Raw genomic sequence first — 11464 nt, forward strand, 5'->3', positions numbered from 1 at the left:
ATATATTAAGAAAAAGTAATTGTCACTTCCTGTTGTTTTTGTTGTAAAAGGTGGAATTAGATTTGTGTAGATTTGTTGAAAGATTACCTTCTTACTTCTTCTAGGGTGTAGCTTTGCTCCTTATGCTGATGTTTTCCATCTATTATCCTTTGTAGAGCTGGATTTATGGAAAGATACCATGTAAATTTTGTTTTGTCATGGAATATCTTGTTTTCTCCATCTATGGTAATTGAGAGTTTTGTTGGGTATAGTAGTCTGGGCTGGCATTTGTGTTCTTGTAGGGTCTGTATGACAAATGCCCAGGATCTTCTAACTTTCATAGTCTCTGGTGAGAAATCTGCCGTAATTCAGATAGGCCTGCCTTTATATGTTACTTGCCTTTTTTCCCTTACTGCTTTTAAAATTCTTTCTTTGTTTAGTCCATTTGGTGTTTTGATTATTATGTGACGAGAGGAATTTCTTTTCTGGTCCAGTCTATTTGCAGTTCTGTAGGCTTCTTGTATGTTCATGGGCATCTCTTTCTTTAGGTTAGGGAAGTATTCTTCTATAATTTTGTTGAAGATATTTACTGGCCCATTACATTGGGAGTCTTCACTCTCTTCTATACCTATTATCCTTAGATTTGACCTTCTCAGTGCGTCCTGGATTTCCTGGATGTTTTGACTTAAGAGCTTTTTGCTTTTTGCATTTTCTTTGACTGTTGTGTCAATGTTTTCTAAGGTGTCTTCTGCCCCTGAGATTCTCTCTTCTATCTCTTGTATTCTGTTGGTGATGCTTGCATCTATGGCTCCTGATTTCTTTCCAAGGTTTTGTATGGCCAGGGTTGTCTCTCTTTCTTATTTCTTTATTGTTTCTATTTCCATTTTTAGGTTCTGGATGGTTTTGCTCATTTCCTTCACCTGCTTGATTGTGTTTTCCTGTAGCTCGTTAAGGGATTTTTGTGTTTCCTCTTTAAGAGCTTCTAGCTCTTTACCTGTGTTCTCCTGTATTTCTTTGAGGGTGCTATTTATATCTTTCTTAAGGTCCTGTATCATCATCATGATAAGTGATTTTATCTCTGAATCTTGCGTTTCCGGTGTAATGGTGTGTCCAGGACTTGCTATGGTGGGAGAATTGGGTTCTGATGATGGCAAGTGACCTTGGTTTGTGTTGTTTATTTTCTTACACTTGCCCCCCAGCATCTGGTTAACTCTAGTGCTACCTGCCCTTGCTAAATCTGACTGGAGCCTGTCCTTCCTGTGATCCTGGTTGTGTCAGAACTCCTCAGAATCAAGATGACTCTGTCCCCATTTTCTTTCTAATATCAATTTTATCAATAAATATACGTAAGAGTACTATTGACTGACAATTCTAGATATTCTTCTGTAGATTTTCCTTAGGATAATATTTTTGATGATTCTCTATTTTATCATTGGTTAATTTTTATGTTGTTTATTTGTAGATAAACACATAAACTTTGGTTTTTGACTTCCTATTTGTACAACATACTATGTGTATTGTCATCTATATGGAATCATTTAGATAAATACAATCAGACTTTCCTATTTTTTTTCTCTTACTTGAGCTTTGGAATTCACATCCAATTATTTATGAGAATATGCAAAAGAAATTTGCACTAGGAATTCTTTTTTCTTATTAGTTATTAGAGAATCTCATGCAATGTATTTAAATAAAATTCATGTAATTTCCCTTCTTTAGTCAGACTCACCCACCAAATGCCAAATATTCGTTCTGGCTTTTTTTTTTTTTTCCTGAAACTCATAACATGGAATCTACAAAGCCTATACTCTCTACCGTGATTAGTTACTATCTGAAAGTATAGTTGACTTACCCATGGCTAATCCCCTAAAGAAACTACTCTACACAGCTGAATAGCAATCAATGGCAATGGCTACTTAGCTAAATGTAGGAATGCATGTCTGCCTCTGGACACCATGCAGGAAAATTTCTGACATGAGCTTGCACAGGTCTTGTATGGACTGTTACAACCTTTGTGAGTTTATAAGAGCAGCTGCCTCTATTGGAAAAAAGTACTATTTCTTCTAGTCATCTATTCTTTCTTAAAGTAGAGCTGAGAATACCACACTCTTATTCTCTGTATTTTAACCAATATGGAATCAATATGATCACCACCATCTACTACAATAAGAAATGCATCTGCTCAAACTTGAAAGTTTCACTAATCTAAGGATATAACAATATTTTTAAGAATTTATTTAAAATGGTCCTATTTAGCAGAATACTAGTAGTATGATCTATCTTAGGGTCTGTTTGCATGTTCTTGTCCAAATTTGGCTCCATCTTAGGTTGCATCTGTCTTGTGAACTTAAATTCAATAAGAAATGGGTAGACTACTACCAATGTGTTCACATGCCTAATATAGCTATGCACACGTATTAACAGTCCAGTCTATTTTTTATCTCACAGAGTTAATTTTATCTTCCAGTATTATCCATACTGCAGTTCAGCACTATGAAAGCTACATAATGAAGGTGAAGCTTCAAGGTTAGGACAAGGTTGAGTTCTCCATGTTCTGTAATTTAACTAATTCTTCATCACCAGGGTCTTGCAATCTTATTCTGTGAGTAAAAAATAGCATTGCACCAGCCTGTATTATTTAAAGGTTTATGGGCCTTCTGCTAAAGATCTCCAAACAAAGGAACCTATTTCTGACAGTGGTCTTGGTCATAGTATCTGTTCACAGAAATGGGAACCCTAAGACAGGTAATATCCAAAATTTATAAAGAACTCAAGAAGTTAGACAACAGCCACCTGAATAACCCAATTTAAAAATGGGATGCAGAACTAACAGCATTCTCAACAGAGGAATCTCGAATGGCTGAGAAGCATTCAAAGAAATGTTCAACATCTTTAGTCATCAGGGAAATGCAAATCAAAATGACTCTGAGATTACATCTTACACTGGTCAGAATGGCTACGATCAAAAACTCAAGTAATAGCACATTCTGGTGAGGATGTGGAGCAGGGATAAAACTCTTCCATTGCTAGGCAGAGTGCAAACTTTTATAACCACTTTGGAAATCAATTTGGTGTTTTCTCATAAAACTTGAAATAGTTCTACCTCAAGACCCAGCTATATGACTTCTGGGTATATTCCCAAAATATGTTCCACTATCCCTCAGAAATACTTGTTCAACTATGTTCATAGCAGCTCTATTTGTAATAGCCAAAAATTGAAAACAACTTAGCTGTCCCTCATTTGAGGAAGGATAAAGAAAATGTGGTATATTTACACAATGAAATACTAAACAACTAAAGGATATTAGCCATAAAACACAGGATACCCAAGCTACACTCCACCAATCCAAAGAAGTTAAACAAGAAGGAAGGCACAGCAACAATACTTGAATCTCACTTAGAAAGAAAAATAAAATAGTCATAGGATGCTGATGGAATGAGCTAACATATAAGATGGGATGGGTGTTTTAGGATCAGGTATAGGGAGAGTCAGAGAAGATGGCCAGAGGGTCATGAGAATGAATGGAAATCTATAGCTGGTGGGGCTGGTGGGTTGGGGACATCTTGAGAACATGGTAGAGACCTGGGATGTAGGAGGCTCACAAGAATCAATGGGGGTGACTGACCTGACCTGCAGGCCAAGTTATTTGGGGGAGCGAGGAGGACTACAACCTGGAATAAGAACGGGTGAGAGAGAAGACAGGACTCAAGGAAGCATTGCTTGTCAAGAGTCGTTTACTTAGTGGAGCAGAGCATATTTAAAGCAAAAATCTTGGAGGGGAGGGGAAGAGGAAGGAGGGAGATGGAAGGTTACAAAATCTTCTGGGGTTGAGCTCCGGGGTGACAGGTGGGGAGGGGGTGGATTTCCGTGAATGTTCTTTTCTCAGGGCCAAGCCGGATCCTTGTGATTGTCAGGCAGGATGTTAATCTCAGGGTTCTCAATTAGCTGGGGCAGGATGTTTATCTCAGGGCTCTCATGGTTCCCAAAAGGCGACCTTAGCTGAGACTCACAACACTGAGAATACACAACCTGAAATGGCCTCCTATAGCCAGGTAGGAACCCCTTTGGACCAATAGGGACATGAACCCACACACAAAATTTCAACCTAAAATTTATCATGCCTATAAGGAATGCAGGAGCAGAAGATGGAGCAGAGACTTTAGGAATGGTTCACCAATAACTGGCCCAACTTAAGATTTATCCCATGGGAAAGCACCAGTCCCTGACACTGTTAATGATACACTGTTATGCTTGCAGACAGGAGCCTAATGTGGCTGTCCTCTGAGAGACTCTACCCAGCAATTGACTCAGACAAATGTTTGTCAGAGACCCTTAGACAAACATTGGATAGAGCTTTGGGACTCTTATAAGACTTGGGGGAAGAACTGAGAGCCCCAAAAGGAAAGGAACTTCTCAGGAATCTAAGTTTGTGCAGGCCATGCATGGATATACTGAAGCATATACTGAAAATTGTCCAATAATTTCTGTGAGTAAGTATGTGCACTTATTTTGTATGTTTAAGTGCATATGTATGTATGTATGTATGTATATATGTATATGTGTATGCATTTCTGTGTAATATATGTGTGTGGTGCCTTTAACAGTGACACCTACAAGACCTTCATAAGATCTTTCAGGGGGAATATATATAACACATATAGTTTATGTGTATAAATGGTCTTATATTTTCAGTTGATTTTAAAATCAAGGTGTAATAAAATAAAGTTCTTAGGAATAAATTCAAACACATTAACATAAGATGACAATTATCTACCAAGGAACAAATATCACAATGAATTATTAGCTGATTGTTCATGAGAAAGACTCAATAAACATATTCCTCAAGATACAATTCATTCAAAATAACAAAAATGAAGGGAAAACACTGAATTTCTTTCATTGTGGGAATGAAAATACAACATATGTAAAAACAAAGAAAATTATGTAATGATTTATATGATTTGAGAGAATCATGAGCTGTATTCAATGAACTGCATGAAGAATTTCCTTGAAACATGAAAATTATGTTAGATCCATTATTTGATCATGAGATCCTGAGGTAGGAGCACAAGTATCTCAGCTATGCAGCATTGTATGTCCAGTAACTTACAACACTCCTGATGTTTTCTGCAGTACAGATGTGTGACACCATAATGCCTGTGGTTTCCCTCAACAACAACCCAGGTGTATAAAAGGCCCGTGGGAGGTGGTGACACCCAGACTCAAGGAACTTACTGCTCATCTTTCTCTGAACACTCCACTCCTGACAACATGTGTTACTATGGGAGCTATTATGGAGGGCTGGGCTATGGCTATGGAGGCCTAGGCTGTGGCTATGGCTGTGGCTATGGTGGCTATGGCTATGGTTGTTGCCTCCCACTGTGCTGTAGAAGGTACTGGTCCTGTGGTTTATACTGAGGAGATTCATCAGCTGTGCACTCAAACATTTTTTCCTTCAGATGATCTTAAATATCCTCATGAATTCCAACCTTATTTTAAACTTTGTGAAGAATAATAAGTGAAATACAACCTGTCTATTGTATTCCTCTTCTCCAACTTGGTTGCACAAATATTTGCAGCAAAGCTCTTCATTGTCATTATAATTGTCACATTGTAGAATGTGATCCATTTTTATTTTCCCCTTTCTATATATGCACTTCAAATAAAGTACTCCTTTCTCATTTCTTCCTAAATGTGAGATGTATAGTTTTGAAGTTATATCAGTTTGATTGTAAACATGTGATTTTTTTTTATTTTTGTGGACAAATGTGACAGTATTAAAGGGAGAAGGAAAGAGAGAAAGTGGGAGAGAGAAGGAAACATTCTATTTAAATGTGCTTTTATTGGTAAACAATTTTGCTATTTTCATATTTCTGCTATTGTGGTGTTACTATGAATTTGCAAGGGAAGATATTTCTTTGCTGGATGCTAACTTCAGTGGTTCTTCTTTTAGTTTTTTCTCTTTAAGGTAGCCATGGGGAAGAGTGTTGGCTGGGCAGGATTTGATCTTATGAGATATTCAGGATTGCCTTTTCTATAATAAAATATTTACCTGTCTTAAGCTTAAGTTATTTTGCTGTGGTAGCTAACCTGCCTGAGTTCTTCTGAGACAGAGACTATATATAGTCTCGGGTGTTTAGCTCCTCATAGTAAAACAGCAAGGGATTAAGTAAAAGGATTTATTGCTGGTGCTCCTTTCTCTGATTAGTTAGTCAGAAGCCTGTCTGGCTAAGCTAGTTGACTCTGTGTGAACCAGAGAGGAAGAAAAGAAAAGGAACTAAGATGGTTTATATAGATAGATATGCACAGATACATGTATATTCATAAACCTACTCTCTAGCCAGGCCCAACCATCTGTCACAATCAACTCCACAAGTATTCATCACGCTTACATAGATACATATACATACAGACAGACAGACATATACATTGAGATGGATGGATGGATGGATGGATGGATGGATGGATGGATGGATGGATGATGGATGAACGGGGCAGAGCTCCCCATGCCAAAGCATCCAACCAAAAATTTTATTTCTTTTCTCTAGTCTTTTTATATCTTCGTAGACAAGAAGTTCTTCAGAAAATTATATCAGATATAAAATATTACATAAAATGGGAATTATAGAATGATGATATTATGTTCAAACCAGTGTTTCATTCTAATATGCTCATTATAAGTTCAAAGCAACAATTTTTGCATGAACTTGCCTTATCATAGTGCACACCTATGACTTTATCCTTGGACCTAAATGTCTTTTCTTGGACACAAATTTGTCCCAAGTCTTTTTCTCTTTAAGCCTAACTATGAAAGCTCATTGTATTTCTTACTACTCAGCTTTTACTTACTATTATGATGAGTGGACACTTTCTACTCTTAATTCTAACTTTATTAATCTTTCTAGCAACTAAGACCATCTCTAAAAACTTTCTTCCTAAAATTATTTGAATCAAATCAGAAATCCTGTAGAATCATTATCTATTTGTATATATAGCATCACTATAAGACAGTACATCTTTGTAGGTTTGCAGAAATCTGTTCAAAAGGGTGGGTCAATATTTAGTGATTGTTATATATTGAATAATAACATGAAAAGGATATTAATAGCAGGAATCTTTCTTCAAATACAATCTCTCCAGACTTGTCAAAAGGAGCAAATCCGTCATAGCTTTACAGTCCATGCTAAAACAATCTCAGGAAGATTGTTCACTAGGTTTTAGCTTCTCCTAGATGGCTCCTGGCATTTCAGATCCTTTTGTCTGGAACTTATATTTTGAGCACCAATGCAAGTTTGTTCTCCAAACATTTTGCAGTCTCTACAAAACCTCCTTTAATGAGTGTCACCATACACAGTCTCATACTATAGATGTTTCCTTTATGTCATGTGTTCTCAAATTGTTTATTTGTAGCTATTTCACATGAATTTTGGTGTTGGGCTTCTATTTTTGGTAAAAAAAAAAAATAATAACCAAAATCTGTGTTGTGCTCAGCTATGAAGAACCTGATAGATGGGCACAATCAGACTTTTCTAGTTCCTTTCTAGAGCTTGGGCTTTTGAATTCATAGCCAATCATTTATGAGAATAAGCAAAGAATCTTTTAACTGTGCATTCTTTTCCTTATTAGTTCTTAGAGAATCCCATACAATATATTTGAATAAATTTCATAGGTTTTTTTCCCCTTCTCTTCTCTGACTCAAACATTTTATGTCCAACATGCTTTATGTACTGTTTATTTTTCCCTAATCTCATCAGGACCAATTAAGATACCTATATTCTCTAGGATAGGTAGCAATCACCTAAAGTTTAGCTGTCCTACCTCAGACCACACCACAAAAGAAACTGACTCTCCACATCTTAATAGCTATCAAATGGCAATAGCTCCTTACCTAAAATTAGGAATGTGAGCCAACCTACTGATGTCATCTTAAATTTTTCTGGCTTGAGCTTACACAGGTTTTATACATTCTTCCATAATCTCTGTGATTTTATTAGAGCAGCTCCCTGCTGTGTCTGAAAAAACAGTTTCCTTGTAATCATCTGTTGTTTTCTCAAATAGAGCTAAAAAAAACAAGTCTTATTCTGTGCATTTTGTCATTTGGTATCTCTGTGATAATCATAATACACTCCAAATTGGCATACCACTGCTCAAAGTTAAGAGGTTCTCCAATCTAAAGATAAACAACATCCATTCCATTTATCACAATAGCCATAGTATGATTTCTCTTAAGGTACATTTGCAGGATCTTGTCCAAATAATGACTCCAGGTTGGGTTACATATGTACAGTGAGCTTAAATTCAATCAGAAAGTGGTAAACTCCCAAACTCTTCATGTTCCTATTCCAGCTATACACATATATTTACAGTCTGGTCATCTACAGCTCTGAACATCTCAGAGTTCAAGGGTATCTAGAAATGATCACGCATTTTATCGTCCATTAATGTGCATACTACTATTCAGCGCAATGAGTATTACATTATGGGGGTAAAACTATGAGGTCAAGACAAGCTTGAGTTTTCCATGTTTTGTGGCTCAACTAAGTGTTTGTGAACAGGATTTTGTGGTCAGAGTCTGAAAGTAACAATAGCATTGGTAGCAGCCAATATTTGTAGGTCTATGGGACCACACTAGTCAAGAATTCCAAAAGAGATAACCCATTCCTAGACCATGACTTTGATTTCTTAGCCTGTGGTGTCTCCTATGAGTATTATATTATTGGTCCAATATGTGTGTATGTGTATGTGTGTGTGTGTGTGTGTGTGTGTGTATTTGTGTATATATATATTTGTGTGTATGTATATATATATATATATGTACATATATATGTGTATTCACAAAATTCCATTGATCAATGAATCTATTTTCAGAGATTTATGTGTAGATATTTTGTCTTTTTTATTAAATTAATTTAATTTTTACACTCCATATTCCATTCCCTGATGCCCCCATCCACCTTCCAACTGATCCACATCCCATACCTCCTGCCCAACCCCTGTCTCTGTGTGGATGCCTCCATCCCCGACCCCACTTGACCTCTAAACTCCCTGGGGCCTCCAGTCTTTTGAGGGTTAGGTGTATCATGTCTGAATGAACACAGACCCGGAAGTCCTCTACTGTATGTGTGTTAGGGGCCTCATATCAGATGGTTTATGCTGTTTGTTTGGTGGTCCAGTGTTTGAGAGATCTCGGGGGTCCAGATTAATTGAAATGTCTGGTCCTCCTACAGGATCACCCTTCTCCTCAGCTTCTTTCAGCCTTCCCTAATTCAATAACAGAGGTCAGCTGCTTCTGTCCATTGGTTGGATGCAAATATCTGCATCTGAGTCTTTCAGCTGCTTGTTGGTTCTTTCTGAGGGCAGTCATGATAGTCCCTTTTTGTGAGCACTCTATAGCCTCAGTAATAGTGTAAGGCCTTTGGACCTCCCCTTGAGCTGGATCTCACATTGGGCCTGTTGCTGGACCTTCTTTTCCCCAAGCTCTGCTCCATTTCCATCCCTATAATTCTTTCAAACAGGAATAATTATGAGTCAGAGATGTGACTGGGATGGCAACCCTATCCCTATCTTCCTGCTGGAGGTGGGCTCTATAAGTTCCTTCTCCCTACTGTTGGGCATTTTATCTACAGTCCCTCCCTTTGATTCCTAAGTGACTCTTACCACCCAGGTCTCGTGTATTCTGAAGGGTCCCCCCAACCTCCTATTTCCTGAGGTTGACTTTTTCCATTCTTTCTGCTGGCCCTCAGGGCCTCAGTCCTTTTCCCTCAACCAGTACCAGATCAGGTTCTACTCTCCACCCCACTACATTCCTGCCATCCACTTTTCCTCCCAGGTCCCTCCCTCCTTCCCCACTTGCGATTGCTTTCTTCTCTCTTCCAAGTGGGACTAAGGCATCCTCACTTGGACACTTCAGCTTGTTGAACTTTTTGAGTTCTGTGAACTGTATGTTGGGTATTCTGTACTTTTTGGGGGGCAGGCTAATATCTATTTATTAGTAAGTACATACCATGCACATCCTTTTTGGTCTATGTTACCTCACTCAGGATTATATTTTTTTTTTTAGTTCCGTCCATTTGCCTGCAAAACTCAGGATGTCCTTGTTCTTAATAGCTGAGTAGTATTCCATTGTGTAAAAGAACCACATTTTCTGTATTCATTCTGTCGTGGGACATCTAGGTTGTTACCAGCTTCTGACTATCACAAATAAGGCCTCTATGAACATAGTGGAACATGTGCCCTTTAGCATGGTGGGGCATTTTGGGGGTATATTCTCAGGAGTAGTATAGCTGGGTCTCCAAGTAGATCCATTTCCAATTTTCTCCAGATTGATTTCCAGAGTGTTTGTGCCAGTTTCAATGCACGTATTTTCAAAAGATGGTGTATCATGGTATTTGTTAATATAAACTCATAGAAATCAAGATAGCAGTAATAGTCTATGTGCATGTAACATATCTACAGAATATATATATATGGAACTTCTACAATGGCAAGTAGATTTTCTTGCAATATTCTTGTAAGGTCCTTAGTGTTAATTATACCTCCTTTCTTCCATTTCCATCTAATAACCTATTTAATCCTTCCTGTTCTATTATAACTTTTACCCATTGAAACCACTGCATTCTACCTCAACTCCTCCAAGAACACCCACTCAGGCAAATTCACATGGTCCCATTATTAATAGATTGACATCTACAAAGCTATAATAAACAGCATGGTACTAAAAGTAAAATAGATGCATTGATTAATGAAATCTGAAGAAGTATATTAACTACCTGCTACAAAAAAAGTAATTTAAGAAATAACTAAGGACTTAAGAGTAATAACTTATAAACGTGACTTCATGAAACTCAATAGCTCTGTGTAGTAAAAAATAGCATCATTCAAAGAGGGCCATAAAGTAAATCATAAAGCTTTAATTTCTTTGATATTAACTATCAAAGAGATTAACCATCACCATCTCTTTGATGGTTAATATCAAGAATACACAAAGAACTCAGAAAACTAAGATTAAAGCAAACAAATTACCCAAATATTAAATAGACTATAGAACTGAACAGAATTCTCTCAGAAAATATAGATGATAAAGATATTAAAATTCTCCAATATGATTAATCATCTGAGAGATATAAATCAAACTCCTTTGAGACTTCTTACTTTAGTCATAATGGCTCCCAGTAGGTCACATGGACTATATTTACCCAAGAGCTCTAGCTTCAAGAATGAAAAACATACTCACACCAGCTAAGTTTGATATGCCTTGACTAGCACAGTGGATGGGCACTTTTAAACTTCCCCATGTCTAGAAAACACTACCCTCCAGTATTCCTGAGTTACCATCTTTTAAAATCTTTCTTTTATCTCTGCAACCCCAGACCCAATTTGAGAAGTGTCCCCTAGGGCCACTTTCCTAATTCTTGTATGCTGATTGGCATTTAAGCATCTTTCTGCTTCCCCATCATGATTCTCTCTCTCTCTCTCTCTCTCTCT

At 37.3% G+C, this 11464-nt stretch overlaps 1 protein-coding gene across 1 annotated transcript; it reads left to right on the forward strand.

The window, feature by feature from the left end:
* Positions 1-5251: 5251 nt before the first annotated feature.
* Positions 5252-5398, forward strand: LOC116086577 (keratin-associated protein 20-2-like). Its single transcript, XM_031364785.1, has one exon. The coding sequence runs from the start codon at positions 5252-5254 to the stop codon at positions 5396-5398; it is 147 nt and encodes a 48-aa protein (XP_031220645.1).
* The last annotated feature ends 6066 nt before the right edge of the window (positions 5399-11464 follow it).

Source organism: Mastomys coucha, unplaced genomic scaffold, assembly GCF_008632895.1.
Source record: "Mastomys coucha isolate ucsf_1 unplaced genomic scaffold, UCSF_Mcou_1 pScaffold12, whole genome shotgun sequence".
Classification (NCBI taxonomy): domain Eukaryota; kingdom Metazoa; phylum Chordata; class Mammalia; order Rodentia; family Muridae; genus Mastomys; species Mastomys coucha.